The following is a 17,608-nucleotide window of genomic DNA, read 5'->3' on the forward strand; positions in this document are numbered from 1 at the left end:
ATTGCCTGGAGTTTCCAAGATACCCAGTCAAACAACTGGCGGTCGTAGTTCATTTGGAACTTGCCGATTTTGTGGGTGTGTTATGTTTTTGTGAATGTGGACAACAGAAGGCACCAAATGAATGTCAATCGCTGTCAAAGAGTTGAAAAGATGAGCACGGGGTGGGTGCATTGCCATTCTAGTGCAGATATTTTTTGAGCTATTGACAGTATTTACACAACGAGACGCCCAGTACGGAAGCCTAACATGTTCATGCCCATCACCGGCTTGATTGCAAGGCATGCAATCTCTGTCACAGCTAGCAACACAGCACTATTGGGAAGCTCCTGAGAGTTGTTGTTTTTCAGTACCACAGATCGTAATTATATGACGTTGTTGTTACTTTCTTCTGTGGAGCTACAGGATTGCTTACACAAACGAACGATCGATACATCGGAACTGACAGGTAACAATATCGCGGTACATTCAAGCAGATGCTTTTTAGCTGAGCTACATGCTAATCTACCCTAGGTTTTGGGTTTTGGGATGGTTCTGAAATGATTATTAATACAGTTCATTTAAGCTGTCGATGTAGCCTTGAGTTTAGTTAACGCCCCGTGGCTTGTCAAAGTGCCGCAGTGGTTGTTAACGAAGGAGTTTTTGCATTAAGGTTTGCAACGACAATTTGCTGGTTCGTCAGAAATCGGTGTCGTTCGGGCCTCTTGTTATAAGATTAGTCGGATCACTATTTCAACCTCATAACATAATATGACATATTTAAACCAAATAATCTAATGAAGACGATGATGTGTTTTACTGCATCATTTCTATATATTGCTGTTGTATGATTCTCAAATGAAGATCTATTTTCCTTTTTCATTTTAGTATAGCTGATTCATTTTCTATGTTACTGTTGTATTGAGCCCTTGTTTTAACTTAGTATCACACAGACTGTCGAAGTTCCCCTAAAATCAGGCCTTTACAAAGAACAGCGGCCCTTGGCCCAAATTCCTTGTGCCTTTTGCAAAGAACAGGCTCTTTGTCCAAAATCCCTGTAAGGTTGATTAACATGAGGATCCAAGGCAGTCCAGCTTGATAAGGGAGACAAGTGGGGTAAATCTTGGGGTCCAGGCTGATAAGGAGACGACCAGTGCTGACCTCCAAGGCCAACACGATGCGTTGGCAATGGACAAGGGAATCCCGAGCAAAGTTGTTAATCAGCTAATGAATATGCATTTTTGTGCTACAACTTGATGTGTAACGATACAATTCAAATGACCTAGTGACTCATAACTGCTATTTTATATTGTAATACCATCACATCAACCACCCATAATTGTTAGCTAACATGGTGATGCTGGTTGCATCACAATGTGGATATTCCAAATGTAATGTTAATGTCATTCATTATCGTTGTTATGTTGTGTACACTACATTTTGCTTAGGTGTGCATGTTTTTTTTGAATGCATAGAATTTGTACTTGCTTACTCGACTGTTAATGGGGTAATGTTTTTTTTTCTTCAGGATGGAGTGGCAACCCGATGAGCAAAGTCTCCAACAAGTTCTGCAGCTTCTCAAGGACTCGCAGTCTCCAGACACGGCCACACAAAGAGCAGTGCAAGAAGTATCCTTTTCATGTTGGAAAAAAGAATGAGTTTGTTTCTTTTATAAATGCCCCTGTTAAAAATTCCAACTATTTATTTCATTGATGTGAGGGTGTCTATAGAGGTTTTGTAAGAACTCCTTAATGCAGTCTACAGAAACTGGAGCAACTCAATCAGTTTCCAGATTTTAACAACTATCTCATCTTTGTCCTTACAAGCCTAAAGTCAGAAGGTGAATATTTTTATCATTTTATTCAATAACCTCTACTCAACTTGCTTATCGCTCTTATGGATGCACATAAATTCTAAGTGGGTCACTATGCCGTGGTGTACAAAATACTTCCTTTTTTCTCCTTTATTGGACTATTGGAATTTTAAATGAATATTTTTTTATCCCAAAATAAAAACAACACCTGCATAGAAGCAAGAAAATACTATATATTCTCCTATGATGAGAAAAAAATATGTATTTATTCAATTTTATCAGATGTTATTGATCATGAATACAATTTAAACACTTTTGAATATTTTTCTTCAAAAATATTGCCCAAACTTACAATTTTGGAATTAAAATTTGGAGCAACAAGATCGGGGGACTGCTGCTTTAGAAAAAAAAAGTCAAATCAGCTGATTACATTCATTCAGTTGGGGCAAAAATGGAAAAAATACCATCAAATAACTAGTTTAGTATACCCTTGTTTACAACTGTCATCTCTTTTTTGCCTTCCTTGTCTAGATGAGCCCACTCGCTCGCTCAGTGGCCTGATCCTGAAAAACAACGTTAAGGCTCATTATCAGAACTTCCCTTCCAATGTGGCCGACTTTATTAAACGAGAATGTCTCAACAATATTGGAGATCCTTCCCCGCTCATCAGAGCTACTATTGGTGGGTCCTGTAATACAGTCAGTGTGTCTTTGTGCTAATTTATGGCATTTGTGTTCAACATATTTATTTTATGGTTAAGGTATCTTGATCACAACCATAGCTTCAAAAGGGGAGTTGCAAGCATGGCCAGAATTGTTGCCGCAGCTTTGCAATTTACTGAATTCGGAGGACTACTACACTTGTGAGGTCAGAATGGCGTGGTCGGCAACTACAAACCATAAAGCAGTTGTTACTGAATTGGCTCGCATTAATTTGTGTGGTTTTCTTTCAAATTTTCAGGGTTCTTTCGGAGCTTTGCAAAAGATATGCGAAGATTCTTCTGAGTTGTTGGACAGCGACGCACTGAACAGGCCACTTAACATTATGATTCCTAAATTCCTGCAGTTTTTCAATCACTGCAGCAACAAAATAAGGTTGGTTTGAATGACATATTAATAGTGCTTGACGGTCTTGAAAATGATGTATAAAAAAATGGTGCTCTAGAGATTTTAATGTACTGCTATAACCGCTTTTCCACAACAAATAACAGCGTGGTTTTCTTTTTAAAGACAATGATGCATTTAGTCAGTTAAAAAATAACATTGCTTATTGCAAGATAACATATTTTCTTACAGAAAAACAATATTTCCAAATAAGAGTAGTATTACCTTTTCTGAAAGATGCTGGGAAAAAGCTTGAAGTTGACCCTACATAGGAAAATAAGTGTGCTTATTTCACTGAATTCTGCCATCTTCCCATTCAGGTCGCACGCTATAGCATGTGTAAACCAGTTCATCATTAGTCGTGCTCAGGCTCTGATGGATAACATAGACACTTTTATTGAGGTTGGTACTTTGCTCATTTTTTCCTGATTTGAGTTTTCGAATTGTGATCAAGCATAGCAAATTTATAGGGAACTCAATCCATAATCTCTCTTCACATTTTACACACCATAATACAAAAATTCATGACCTTATTGTCTTTTTTCCCCCCTTTCCTATCCAGAGCCTATTCGCACTGGCGGGTGACAAAGACAGTGAAGTCCGAAAAAACGTGTGTAGAGCTCTGGTCATGCTGCTGGAAGTCCGCATTGACCGACTCATCCCACATATGCACAGTATCATCCAGGTGAGGATTTCAGTTAGCCTCCCCATACATGCATACAGTAGTACCTCTACTTATGAATGCTTCTAAATACGACATTTTCAAGTTACAAACTACTTATGCAAATGACTGTTCCAATACACAAAAAAAACAAGATCCAAGTATTGAAATCCCCCACAACGTAAATACATTCTCTAATTCTTTCGTCAGTACATGCTGCAACGGACACAAGACCCCACTGAGAGCGTGGCTTTGGAGGCCTGTGAATTTTGGTTGACTTTAGCAGAGCAACCAATCTGTAAAGAAGCTCTGTCTGGACACTTGGTCCAGTAAGTATGCACATGCCTGCCATATAATAGGCTGACTAAGTCATATAAATGCTTGATTTTTCAAACTCTAGTTAAAGAAATACCTTTTATCTGTCTTTACTTTTCATTTCAGACTTATACCGATCTTGGTGAATGGGATGAAATACTCTGAGCTGGATATTCTTCTAAAGGCAAGGCTATTATTTCCAGCTTGGCATGCATTTTTGAGCTCGGTAACTGCTTTCCTGTTCATTTGCAAATTTTTTCTTCTTCAGGGTCATGTGGAGGAAGATGAGGCTGTTCCAGACAGCGAGCAAGACATCAAACCTCGTTTCCACAAGTCCCGCACTGTAACTCTGCAGCACGAAGGAGGAGAGGGGGAGGAGGGAGAAGACATTGATGATGACGAAGACGACGATGATGATACGCTGTCCGATTGGAATCTAAGTAAGTGACGTTAAAGGTGTCAGTCGATGGATGACACACAATTTCACCTATTATGGAGGATCAGTGACTAGGGTTAGGGTCAATCAAGTCTTTGGTATATTCACCATGATTGGTTTAATGTCTTGCTATGACTTCATTAACAGTTCATAATCTTAATCTGATTTTTTCATCTTTAAGGGAAATGTTCGGCAGCGGCACTGGATGTTTTGGCTAATGTGTTCCGAGAAGAGCTGCTTCCTCATTTGCTACCCTTGTTGAAAGGATTGCTCTTTCACCCTTACTGGGTCATCAAGGAGTCAGGCATCCTTGTCCTGGGGGCCATTGCGGAGGGTAAGACCACTTGTCCACTTGCTGTTATTACTCATCCATATTATTCTATTACAGAATGCCAGTAATAAAGAGGCACGTCAATGAATATAATTTTAGATACTACTGGTGAATCTCTTTGGATTTATGGTTATTAGATACCATGCACTATTGAAATTTCCCATTTATGTTTATAAAGGAATAAATGTCCAAAAAAACTGTTATTTGGTTATTTAACACTTTGGTTAAATGACCCAATTGTCTTGAATGTGTCATTGAAAACATTTTCTTTTTTGTCTTAAGGATGCATGCAGGGGATGGTACTTTACTTGCCAGAACTCATCCCCCATCTCATCCAATGTCTGTGCGACAAGAAGGCACTGGTTCGTTCCATCGCATGCTGGACCCTCAGCCGTTATGCTCACTGGGTCGTCAGCCAGCCCCCCGACGCTCACCTCAAACCTCTCATGACTGAGCTTCTCAAACGTATCCTGGATGGGAATAAAGGGGTGCAAGAGGCAGCCTGCAGGTATAAATGTGGCCAATACTGTATACTGTATCATGTACTGCTCCCAATTCCTCACCCGCCCTGTTGTTATTTTTCTAAAGCGCATTTGCTACCCTTGAGGAGGAGGCATGCACAGAACTAGTGCCTTACCTCAGCTTCATCTTGGACACGCTGGTGTTTGCTTTTGGAAAGTACCAACACAAGAATCTACTCATTCTTTATGATGCCATTGGAACCCTAGCGGACTCTGTCGGACACCATCTGAACCAGCCTGTAAGCCCAAAAGCCCCCATCTCATTATGGTTTCTCGTATAGTATGTGAATATGGTAATTCTTATGTTACTCTTCTGCTAACCTAAAACTATATATATATTATTTTTAGGAGTACATCCAGAAGTTGATGCCTCCCCTGATTTCAAAGTGGAATGAACTAAAGGATGAAGATAAAGATCTCTTCCCCTTGCTGGAGTGTTTGTCATCCGTTGCTACGGCTCTGCAAAGTGGCTTCCTTCCCTACTGCGAGCCTGTCTACCAGCGTTGTGTCACGCTTGTACAGAAGACCTTGGCACAAGCCATGGTGGGCCAACCATTCTTCAAGAATTTTAAAGAAAAGTTCCTTATTTTAGCACTTTTGTGTTAGTCTAGTTTTTTTCCCTCAACTTTGTTTGTGTCTTATAGATGTATAGTCAACAGCCCGACCAGTACGAGGCACCTGACAAAGACTTCATGATTGTGGCTTTGGATCTTCTGAGTGGCCTCGCTGAAGGATTGGGTGGCCATGTGGACAAACTTGTGGCTCACAGCAACATTATGACTCTACTTTTCCAGTGCATGCAAGTGAGAGCAATACCCTTGTGTACTCGAACTGATTACTTTAGCAATTTGTATAAGGTTTATTTCACCACAAATGTGTAAGAACAATATTGTGGAACTGTATTCTTCCATGTGTATTACTAATTCTAAGTGTCTCCCTTTCTCACTGTGTCTTAGGATACAATGCCTGAAGTAAGACAGAGTTCATTTGCTCTACTGGGCGACTTAACCAAGGCCTGTTTCCCTCACGTCAAACCTTGCATTGGTAATTCTCTCCTTTTGAGTCAAAATTCACAAGACCTTCATTACTTTCATCTAACAATTGGTTTTTTTGGTGGTTCCTTAAGCTGAATTCATGCCAATTCTGGGAACCAACCTGAACCCAGAGTTTATCTCTGTCTGCAATAATGCCACCTGGGCCATCGGAGAGATTTGTATGCAGATGGGTGTGGAAATGCAGCCGTACATTCCAATGGTTTTGAGCCAGTTGGTTGAAATCATTAATCGACCAAACACTCCCAAGACACTCCTAGAAAACACTGGTATGTATTTAAAAGCATTTTCAGCATGTTTTCTTTGCCTTTTTGATACTAGTAAATACATGTTATTTGGAATACTGCATTAGAAGATTCACTGCATTGTATTGATGTTAGGAAAAAGTCAACTTTTTTCTAAAAATTGAATCTAAATGACATATTTTGCTCTTTTCCAGCAATCACTATTGGACGTCTCGGCTATGTGTGTCCCCAAGAAGTTGCTCCCATGCTACCCCAATTCATCCGGCCGTGGTGAGACTCTTAGCGTTGAACTTTGGTTGAATTTGGGAAAAAACGCTTCACATGGAATTTGGTTAGTAATAATTTTTTTGGTGTGTCAGGTGTACGTCACTCCGCAACATTCGAGATAATGAAGAGAAAGACTCTGCCTTCCGGGGAATTTGCATGATGATTGGTGTAAATCCAGGTGGTGTGGTGCAGGTAAAGCATCTTTTTTTTTTTAACATTCTGGACATTTTATATGCTGAAAACCTGTTTTAAATGACTAAAAAGTACATTTCTTCAACCTCCCCTACCAGGACTTTATCTTCTTCTGTGATGCAGTTGCCTCTTGGGTCAACCCTAAAGATGATCTGAGAGATATGTTCTATAAGGTGAGGGGACTGGTCATTTCCCAGATATATATTTTGGAGTTTTATATACTAAAGTTGCACTGTTCTCAAAAGATCCTGCACGGATTTAAGGAACAAGTTGGGGAAGAGAATTGGCAACAGTTCTCCGAGCAGTTCCCCCCTCTGCTGAAGGAGCGACTGGGGGCTTGCTATGGTGTATAAACTTGCCCCCATACACATCCAAGAGGTGACTTAAATCATTATTTTATGTCAAGTTGTTTAACTCACTACAAATGTGAAACAATACATTTAATATTGAAATAAGGTTACCTCCATATGAATATATAATCATATCTAGTGCTAGAAATATTAAATTGGGCTGTTAAATATGGAATCAAAATCAAACCTATTACAAAACATGGGTTACCATTATTTTGGGTTATAAATTTCAAACAAATGGATGCAAAAAGAGTTTCACTGGAGTATAAGTGGGATTTTTAGTTGATCAAAATACGGGAACATGTATACATAACTGTAATATCAGAACAAGCGGGTATGTGGGTGTATGTGAATGTAGACTTAACAGTTGCATTAACTGTGTAAGATACACAAAGGTCATACTGAGTGTATGCCACATGCCTATTATGAAAAAAAAAACAACTTTACAGTCTAAGAAATAGCAAAAGAACATTGAACTAGATGTACTTTTTAATGTAGATCACTCCTAGGACAGATAACATAATGAGTTTATTTGAAAAAAAGGTAGAATGTATGTATAATTTTACTATGTAGGACTGTTTTTGTTAAAAAAAATGTTTTTGTTTGCTGCCTTGTGTTCAGGTGAGACAGCAGGAGGAGGGTGAATGGGAAACTCATCCATCTGTGTATTGCACTGCCCTGATCTGGGGGGAGGGAGAGGGACGCTTACGGCCGCTCCCCCTGAAGGACGGCCCTCATGCCCTTATGTGTTTGTCCATAGACGGAGGGTGGGCGGCGGGAGGGTTCTGGGAGGGACAGGGGGGGGATACCTCTAGATTAACTAGGCAGGGACCCGACACAGTAAAAAAACAAACTAACTGGTAGGGACAGAAAGAGTCACCCAGAAAAAGAGTAGAAATGGATGCAAGCGTGGCGGAAAAGGAGGGAGGCAGGGATAGAAGAGTTCAGGGAACGAGAGGGAGGGACTTTATTAACAAGGCAGGGAATATACGCGACGACGCCAAGGGCATTCGTGTTCCCGGGTTGCCAGGACAGGAATAGTTGCGATTTTTTTTGTTTTTAAATCAGGATTTATTCGTGAGAGTAGCTTGACCAACGGACAGATGAGACAAGACAAACTGACCTTTATAGACCCTTGCACATTATTCTGCACAAGCAGTACTTGGAATTGACTATAATACAGACTTTTTACAACCTATAGCATGCAGTCAAGAGACAGACGGGTGTCTTAACTCTACTCACTGTCAGGGTGATGTCATACTTTCCGGGGTTATAGGATTCAATAAGTTTTCCAACATCGCTGTGTAAACTAACCTCTCACTATTTGCCGTCAATGTTTTCTTACCGTCATTTTGACCATAGTGCTGCTTCGCACAATTTCTTCATTAGAGGCATTTATTGTCAATTTTATACCTGATCTGAAGAGAGAGAATAGATTCTATTGTGTTTCTTCACAGGTATTGCTCCTCCATGAAGGGAGGGTTTAGGGCTAACAATTTTTTTTTGTTTTCTCATCAATGGGGAGCATATCATAGAATGGCGCCCTTGCTTATGTTTTTAGGAAGGCTATAATTGTGTGTGTGTGTATATACGTTGACGTGCGTGCATGTGGACTTTGTAAAACCCTTCATCGTTTTGTGTCCATTAGTGAATTGTGCTTTGTTTTGACATGGTACCGTACTGAACTTAAACTTGACTCCTCACCGCAATGTCCTTTGCCACCTGTTAGCTGTGATCATGTGTGTGTGCGAGTTTGTTCTACATTTGTATTGATATCCATTTGCTGCCATATTGATAGTTTACGCAAATGTCTTTTGACGTTTCACATCTGGTCCACATTTTTTTATTTTTTTTGCTGCTACCAATGTCTTGTTTATATATGAAATGACACAATAACATTAATGCTCCTTTTCAGTTACTGTTAAAGTTGTTTTTGCACTTTTTATTTTATTTAACCTAATTTGTATTTACTTTTTCTTAATTTTTTTTAACCGTACCCATAGAATGTGTTTATCCTAATGTCAGTGTTCTGTCATTCTGCACTGTGAACTTAAGTGTCTTTGACTTGCAAAAAAAAAAGATCCTAATACTAAATGGCAAATAAAATCAAATTTGTGAAACTGCGACTAATCCGCACTTTTACAATGACTAACCTTGCCATACTGCTTGTCTGAGTGTGTGCGTGCTTATGTTTTAAGAGATAATGCATGAGAAGGTGATTTGCCTTTTAAGCATGTTTAAGATAATTTGAAGCTGTGTATCATATGACTGAAAGTGAATTTTTATTATAAGAGAGGGTCTCTTTACTTGCCCGCTTTCTGCCGTGAGCATGTTTCCTACCTGTGTTATTGCTAAGTTTTGCTTTGCATAAGTGGATGCTTGATAAGTATGTTAGTACCCCTTTAAAAAAGCTAAGACACCAAGAAAAAGCAATATTTCAGATAAAACAGTGAGAAAATTGGTAAATTTCACATTGTTTCTCACTGCAGGTTATTTTGATTTCCAACAACTAATGTTGGACACCATTAGTACTCTATTTGACCTAAACTGTGACCGTTGCAATTCAAATATCTTTATATTTTAAAATATAAGACAATCCAAACCCCATTTGGCTCTTATTGATGCAATCAAATTGGTATAAAAAAAGGATGTATTCTTTATTTTAGTGGCTTATTGTTGTGAAAATATTCCAAACTGCTGCCAAATAGATAGGAACAAATTAATAGAGATGTTTTATTTCTTTTTTTTTAAATTTTTTAAAGGCATACTCTGAAATAACAATAAAGAGCCTGAAGTTTGGTGCAAAAAATGACATATTTTGTTGTGTTGTGTTAGGCATCTCCAATTCAAAACTACTATTTATTGTAGTTAGCACAGACACACTTTGATAAAAATCAAAAGTCCAATTCTATATATTTTATCAATTTCACAACTGTATTCCATTGACACATTAGTTATTTTTTTTCTAATTATGTACATGCATTAAGAGTCTAATATGTTCCATATAGTCCATATTTCTCGATGGTATTTTTTATTTGCTTTGTATATAAATCCAAAAAATCCACTGGTAAATGATGCATTGTTGACATTATATAAAAAAACGTCATCAAGGTGTTTGTTTATGTGCCCCCTCCATTTATCACTCATGGGTCACGCCCAGTCAGGCCGTTTATGATTCATATTTTTCCCCTCATTCTATTCGAGAATGGCCCTTTAAATCCTGCCTTTCTGCTCTGTTGGCCAATTAAAAACAGAGTGGAGAAGTGATGCCAACAAGCTAGAAAAGATTATAGAAATTAGGGTTTTCACAATATAAGTATTTTGAGTTGAAGGTTCCATATAATTTTCTATGTATTGGTTTTTATGATTTTTTAAATTGTGATTTACGTTCAAAAGATATATTTGATAGGATAGATGGAACTTACACATGATTAAGCTAAAACGTCATTACTAGTTCCTGCTTTTAATTTTAGTCTTTGGTTCTAGTGTTTCCGGTTTCCCGTGTCTTTTTACGGGCGACTGGTTGCTAGACGACCCGATGTAAAACAAGTAACCTCATCACTTAGTCTTAGTCAAAAAAAAGAAAAGAAAAGTAACTGCCACTTGCAGATGCAATAACAACAGCATGGAGCATCGGGATCGTTTAAACGAGCATCGTGGACGAGTTAGTACGGAGTAAAGTGACACGGCCCCTGGCTCAGTGGTAATGCTAATGCTCACGCCACAGTCTTTTTAATTGAGATCGGCTGAATGCTAGCGATGCTATAGTACTGTTGTGCAAGAAAATGAAGAACAAGTTCAACGCAGGTAGATCTACTTATTTTATATTTTAAAAAAATCTTTTAATCAAAAAATGGTCAAAACTATAATTCGTTGACAAAAATTGTTAATAATAGAAGTATGACGTCTGATACAAACTAGTGACGCCATGTTTGTTCCCTGCCTTGACTACGTCATGGGCCGTTTCGCTATGACGTCACAGATATTTTTGAGTGACAAGTACATAAGTATTCCCAGAGTTAAGAACCACTTAACTACTGTATCATTTAGTCCAAGGTGGAGTGATTGAGAACATAGGGCTTGAATGATAATTATGAAACTATATTTTTACATTGTGTGACCTGTCAGTCAAAAAATAAGATGCTACACGATTTACCGGATGGATGGAATGCACGTCGTAATTTAAAACTTCAACAGGTAACAGTATGAGGGCTCCAGACTGTCTCCAAATAGAGGCATATTGCCCTTAAATGCATCACGTGCATGTAAATTTTTATCAAGTATTATTTCAAGGTATACTCTGGGATAATACATATTTTACACAAATCGATACATAAACTGGCCAATGATTTTGCTGGTGTGGAGAACAATTGTGCAAATCTTGGCATTAATTTGGTCCAAGTGACCAGTATTGCTGATACATACTTATTTTTGAGCTTTTAGAAGAGACATTTCTAACTGTCAACGTATTTTTTTGTTATTTCCATCTTAGGATGGTGACAGAACCTTTGACAGCCACTGTAGTGGTTCCACCATTGAAGCTTTGACTTGCCACCAGGAAATACACGTGACATGGTAAAATGCCCATAAATTGATTTGTGGGCCCTGTTTTCCCACCAATGATTTACTTTTGTCTAACTTTTGTTTCCTGGACAGCCTACTCCTGTCTCCGGGTCCCACCGAGCACCACCAAAGGCTGACATGTCCATCTAACGTGAACCTTTGTCAGCCACATCATGTCAGCGGTGGCGAGTGACACCCAAACAGATGAAGACATTGAGGTGCTGGTCAGTTGGAGCAACCATTCCATTATTAAGTCTAGTATATGTTCTGCATGTGCTATTTTATATTGTGTAATAGTTACCAAGGTTTTAATGCCAAGCTGATATAGATAAATGTGCTAAACCAAAGGAGCACTATATTTCCCAACCCTTTTCTTTGAAAAATCACAAAATAGAAAATGTATGCTTTTTTTACTCCAAATGTTTTATGATCCTGTGTTGTTGTTTTTTTCAGACACAACAAAAGAAATCAGGAAAGCCTCCCATTTTTCTCAGTGAGTCTCAGTCTAAAATTGGATTTTAATAAGAGGGTAAACAGACACTTTAGTGAATGTACTAGTCTCTTGTGCAGGATCTCCATACCGCTCCAGCCTTAGTATGAACCACAGGAAAGTGGCATTATCGGCTTGGAAGCTGCCAAGGGCTTCCTTTTGTGACACTCCCGGTGGAGAGATGGGCCCAGCTCGCTTCACGTCCCTCAGCAACAACCACGGTAGATGTTCCAAAACACCAGCATAGCTTACTCGGGAGAGAAACTTACATGCACCCTTTTATTTATTTTTTTATCGTCAATCACCATATTTTTTTTAACTTACAGTAGTCCTCATGTTGTAATTGTATTTTTACAATTTGAAAAATTAGGTAGAATGACGTAAGTCATGTTTTACCTTGAGAAAATAGGATTTTTGGTAGTTTTTTTTTTAACTGGCAACTTACAATTGGCTTGTTTCAACTTGCATCTGATGAACAATTTTCTTCTCTTTTTGTTATTTCAAAGAAATGAGATCAGAATGGGACCTGACAACAGAGTTTCCTAGACATACATTGCCCTCTAGAAAATTTCATCGTTTGACGCACAATAGTAAGCGAAGATTTTATTTAGGAAGCAAGAACAGCCTTGACTTTACTAACTGGTTATTCTATTGGTCTCGGCTTAGTTACAGTGGCCCGAGAGAAGGAAGAGATGTATAATGAGATCACACTCCTCAAAAAGGTAAACCTTACATTAATCCGATATATGGCTCTTATGTAAGTCATAACTGTTTATGGGCTGCAGAGTCTCCACGAGCAGAAGTCTGACAACCAGAAAATGAAAGTCAAACTTCGGCGCCTGGAGGAAGACAACGTAAAAAGGGAAAAGCAGTTGGAGGAGCTTCTTGACCCCACCAATGTACGGTAATTGTATTTTTAAGCGGTCATTTTGGAATGTAAACATTACGCCTCTGCATTTGTCATGTTTAAAAATTGTTTTATGCCACACAAAGAGACTCAATACATTCTTCTTTTATATTGCCACAGAGGTCCGAATACATACGAAGTTTAGTGGATAAGAAGCATGAGGGCAGTGTGGTAAGTTCCATGTTTTCAACTGAACTTAGTTATTTTTGAAAAATATTATTAATGATTAAAATTAATCCTAATCTAAGATGGCGTCCATGCGCACAGGTGATAAATGGGCTGAAGCAGAGAATACTGAAGCTAGAGCAGCAATGTCGAGAAAGGGAAACCGCCATTGGGTAATGTTTTACAGAACTCGGAATATTGCTCTTTATGATGTTAATAGTTAAAGTCAAATGACATTTTGTACAACAGTAACCTGCAAAGCGAGTTAAGGGCCACCAACCTCTATGAGATGAGGACAACTATCAGGAACTATTATGAAGAGGTAAATCAAAAATGGCCCCTTTTCACAGATAAGTCACATTATTTCATCATATGCTTCTTCATTTTTCAGATCCAGAGACTGAGGTTGCTTTTGGATGCTTCAGAAAAAAGGTTTGCCAATGCCACCTTAGTGATATTCTGTTTTATATTGTTACATACTTTTTTTCTGTCCCATTATAGCGGTTTATCAGAGAGTAAAGCGTTCCGCAAGCAACAGAGGGCGTTGAGCTCTACTGTACTACGTCTGTCCGAGGACCTCAAGCAATTACAACTGGAAAATACCAAGCTCAGAGAGGAGCTAGACACTGAGAGTCCTGCCGCTGGCATTAAAGGTTTGTATGCACTCCAAAGTTGAAAAGCCAGTGGAATAAAATGGGAGCTGTCTAACAAAGGCAATATGGAGAGGTTGCAATTTGCTAAATGCTAGAATATTGGAAAAAAATAGTTAAGTATAACTAGAATACTATAATTAAAAAAATGTGTTAATATTTGTTTTAGGATACAAAGAGTGGAGCAAACATCGGCTTTTGAGGAGACTGATTGACCTGGAAAAGGTCAGTTCAATCCGTTATTGTTTTTTTCCAAAATTTCTTCAACCAATTCATACCATTTTAAAATGTATTTAAATAATTAACCAATTACAAGCATTCATTTTTGCTATACAGTATACAAGGTAACCTGGTAACAATAGAAAATACATTTTGTAATACACAAAATAGTATGTGCACATTTAATTGTGCCTTATTTTCCCAAATGCATATTTTAGGCACTTTGATTATATATTTTCATGATTAAATTTTTTTTCTCAGAATACCCCTTTTAATGTACCATTGTGTGCTATTGCAATTCTCTGTCCAATCAGAGGCTGGAAGAGAGAAATGCTCTAAAAGCCAGGTATCGATTAGACCAGCCTTGTCAGACTCCATCCTCCACCGTTGAGCAAAAGGAGGTTCAGACCACCCTACCTGAGTGCCTGGATTTGGCCGTCCAGACCATGTCTGTCTTCACTGTGGACGCGGTAACAGAGACCCTCGAGGAAGACAACGTGTCAGGCCTAAAAGGATGCTTGGAGCAGTTGGAGGCGGAGAGGTCGCAGCTGCAAGAGGAGCTGAGCAATAATGAGTGAGTAAAAACACAGCATCTCTGTGCTTTCCCCTATTTTGTGCTAAAATTATGATTTTTTTGTTTTGTTTTCAGGGAGGAAGTCAGATGGCTGCGGAATCAACAGCAAGCAGAGGAAAAATCACGGCAGGAGCACAAGTATGGCGATTGTCCCACACCAAAATTAGCATTTCTCATATAATAACTGTCAAATGATATTCAACTATACCATATTTTGGGGCTTTTTGCATTTTCATCCCCTAGTTTGGCTCCTGTGATGATGTAAACCTTGTAAAAATGTTAAATATCTCATTTACATGTTATTTTACATTGATTTCTATCAAGTCAATATTCTCAATGTGATCTACTGGTGCAGAAAAAAATCTTGTGTGTCACTATGAAAAGTCTTAAAAGCTGTCAGAATGTTTTAGTTGTTGAGGATAACATGTGTTGTCATCCTCAGCGATGAAGTCGAGGAGTTGAAGAGGGAAAAAGAGGAATTGGAAGAGAGACTGGAACGCTGGAGAATTGAGCAAACCAGCAACCGAGAAATAGAGCAAAGGCGGCATCGGTAAGTGGGGTCTCGTACATGACGTCAACTTTGCCTCCATTTTGATTATTTATGTTTGCCTTTTGCAGGGAAGAAGTGCTACAGCTGAACATGGAAAAAGAACAAGAGGCTGAAGAATGGCGTTGTCAAATGCACAAAGAACGACAGAAGCAAGAGTACAATTGCCTTTCCATTTACTTACAACTGATGAAAACTAATTTTGAAAGACATAATGTGCAAAATGTCTTACATGGAGCAATTATAGTTTCCAATTAATGATGGCCTTTCTTGTTTTTTTTCATAGAAAGAAGCTGAGACAGTTGAGAGCAATGGTCCAGTCTCTGAAGGATAGAGGAAGCAAATCCTGTGATGCCGGTGCTTTCGATGATGAGGCGGATGGCGTTGACCAAGATGATGATGGACAGGAAGGTCTGAAGCCAGATCAGGAGAACCCTGTCTTTAGGAGGAAGTCCACAAGTGAGGTGTGTTTAAAACAAATCCAAAAAGAACTACGTTGGCCTATTCAGAACTTAAAGACAACAATAATCCTGTCCACCCATGAATAACTGGATTGACTATTAAAGGAGAACATTAGAGAGAACATATGTCTATTACTCTATTCAAACAACTTGTTTATTCACTGTATTTACTGCTTTACCATTTATTGACTCTACTAAAGTGTTCCAAAGCATTTTAATGTCTTTAAAATACAGTTTGAAGTAAATAGAGTAAATAAGGGACACTGATGCATCCCCTAAGATTTACACAACACTATAAAACAGTCAGAGTAGTGCAAATAAATGGCAGTAAGTCTGCTCCACAATAATGTGTGAGAGTCAGCAAATGAGAGTCAACTATTAGTTGTTATGAGCTCAGTTTAACGGCCAGCTGTTGAATTAGCTTACGTTTTGCCATGGAATATCCGGGCATCAATTGTCGCTATGGCAGCTTGTGAATAAATGCTTAGTCCGACATTTGTTCAATAAAGTCAATATAAATCAGTCAAATGATTTCTCCCATGATTGCAATTCACTGATTTATTCAACTGTAGTCGTCTGACATCTCATTGGATTTGTGTTTCAGGTTCTTCAAGCTGGAGATTCCACCATTCCACAGGATGGAGAAACCCTAGACGAAGGCTCTCTTGTCAGCATCCAGGCTGCGTTCCGTGGCCATCTAGCTCGCAGTCAATACATTGCACAGAGGTGAAATACCACTTACACACTCAAGTAGAGTGTGTTCCTTTATAGAAAACACTTACAGAATACTGGCACCTAATATAACAGATAAAAGACTTAATAAATAGACTCCAGTTATTCACCAGGGAAATATATGTATATATATTTTGTACTTTTAGTATACAATAAGTACCACACATCTCAGACTAAAACCTTTTTTCATGTGGAAACAGTTTGCAAGGAGGAGCGTCATCAGAATTTGAAGACAACACAGGTGCAACATCTGTTAAAACGTGCCTGGATGAGGAAGAAGAGCTGTTGCCCGTCTCCAGGAATCCCAAAACCCTGACGCCGACAAAAGGTTTGAAAGCTTAAGAAGCTTTTGATTTTGCTCAATACTGGGGAATACTGTGGGGAGAGCGAGCCTAAATGTAACTTTTGGTTGTCATGTACTCTTTTGTTGTTGTCCAATCAGAGGTGGATGCAGTCGACGCTGACTCGGAGCACTCGGACTCCGACGATTCGGATGACATCATCGTAGCCGAGTCCTACCCTCGCAGAAAAAGAGAGGCCAGGATCATGTGACTGCATCATGTTTATGGACCATAAATTCATCGCTGTCGCTGAACTTCCTTCCTGATAGCAGCGAAACAATTGCGTGAAATCCATCATTCCTGTCTCTAAAGTGCCTAAAAATGTGGAAATTTACTTATCACAGACGATGGCAATAAAGATGTTATTTTTCTTGTACTGAGTAAACCACACTGGAAAGATGATTGATGCTTAGTGACATGTTTTTAAAAGTTTTATGTACCCCATATTGTTAAAACAAAAGATGGATCACAGCTACTTAGGGACTATGTTCGGTGTTTTTTTTTTAATTATTTTGTAACATTTGAACTTAGTTTCTGTTTTTATATGGCATTCAAATTTCAATTTAAGGGAGATATCTAATAAAAAGAAAATCACCTGCATAACTTTCACCTTGTTTCTTTTTCAAAATCAATTTTTACAGCATTATTGCGTGCCATTACCAGTATGTTTATTAAATACACTGATTTGTTTTTCGTT

The 17,608-nt window shown here is 38.6% G+C and overlaps 2 protein-coding genes across 9 annotated transcripts; both read left to right on the forward strand.

Annotated features, from left to right (window-relative positions):
- Positions 1–118: 118 nt before the first annotated feature.
- tnpo2b (transportin 2b) lies at positions 119–8,022 on the forward strand. The gene is made up of 23 exons (XM_077719312.1): positions 119–445; positions 1,505–1,604; positions 1,741–1,816; positions 2,321–2,470; positions 2,550–2,656; positions 2,750–2,883; positions 3,213–3,294; positions 3,455–3,577; positions 3,764–3,882; positions 3,995–4,052; positions 4,137–4,308; positions 4,486–4,638; positions 4,918–5,143; positions 5,224–5,395; positions 5,505–5,699; positions 5,801–5,959; positions 6,113–6,200; positions 6,283–6,477; positions 6,648–6,723; positions 6,813–6,912; positions 7,011–7,085; positions 7,158–7,290; positions 7,884–8,022. Exons 2-22 carry the CDS (start codon positions 1,506–1,508, stop codon positions 7,263–7,265), a joined length of 2,667 nt encoding a protein of 888 aa, XP_077575438.1. The 5' UTR covers positions 119–445; position 1,505; the 3' UTR covers positions 7,266–7,290; positions 7,884–8,022.
- Positions 8,023–10,730: 2,708 nt separating this feature from the next.
- iqce (IQ motif containing E) lies at positions 10,731–17,508 on the forward strand. 8 transcript variants are annotated; one of them, XM_077718340.1, is made up of 22 exons: positions 10,731–11,069; positions 11,755–11,837; positions 11,919–12,049; positions 12,279–12,318; positions 12,384–12,536; positions 12,822–12,905; positions 12,982–13,037; positions 13,101–13,214; positions 13,343–13,393; positions 13,490–13,560; positions 13,637–13,709; positions 13,779–13,819; positions 13,889–14,040; positions 14,207–14,262; positions 14,571–14,830; positions 14,906–14,968; positions 15,273–15,380; positions 15,449–15,535; positions 15,664–15,841; positions 16,443–16,564; positions 16,771–16,898; positions 17,013–17,508. In XM_077718340.1, the coding sequence occupies exons 3-22, from the start codon at positions 11,999–12,001 to the stop codon at positions 17,120–17,122; spliced, it is 1,998 nt and encodes a 665-aa protein (XP_077574466.1). In that variant the 5' UTR covers positions 10,731–11,069; positions 11,755–11,837; positions 11,919–11,998; the 3' UTR covers positions 17,123–17,508. The 8 variants fall into 8 exon arrangements, with proteins under 8 accessions (XP_077574466.1, XP_077574468.1, XP_077574460.1 ...); XM_077718334.1 differs by having other exon boundaries at positions 10,732–11,069; positions 12,970–13,037; XM_077718339.1 differs by having other exon boundaries at positions 10,732–11,069; positions 12,396–12,536; positions 12,970–13,037.
- Positions 17,509–17,608: the final 100 nt, after the last annotated feature.

This window comes from Stigmatopora nigra, chromosome 6, assembly GCF_051989575.1.
Source record: "Stigmatopora nigra isolate UIUO_SnigA chromosome 6, RoL_Snig_1.1, whole genome shotgun sequence".
NCBI classification, from domain to species: domain Eukaryota; kingdom Metazoa; phylum Chordata; class Actinopteri; order Syngnathiformes; family Syngnathidae; genus Stigmatopora; species Stigmatopora nigra.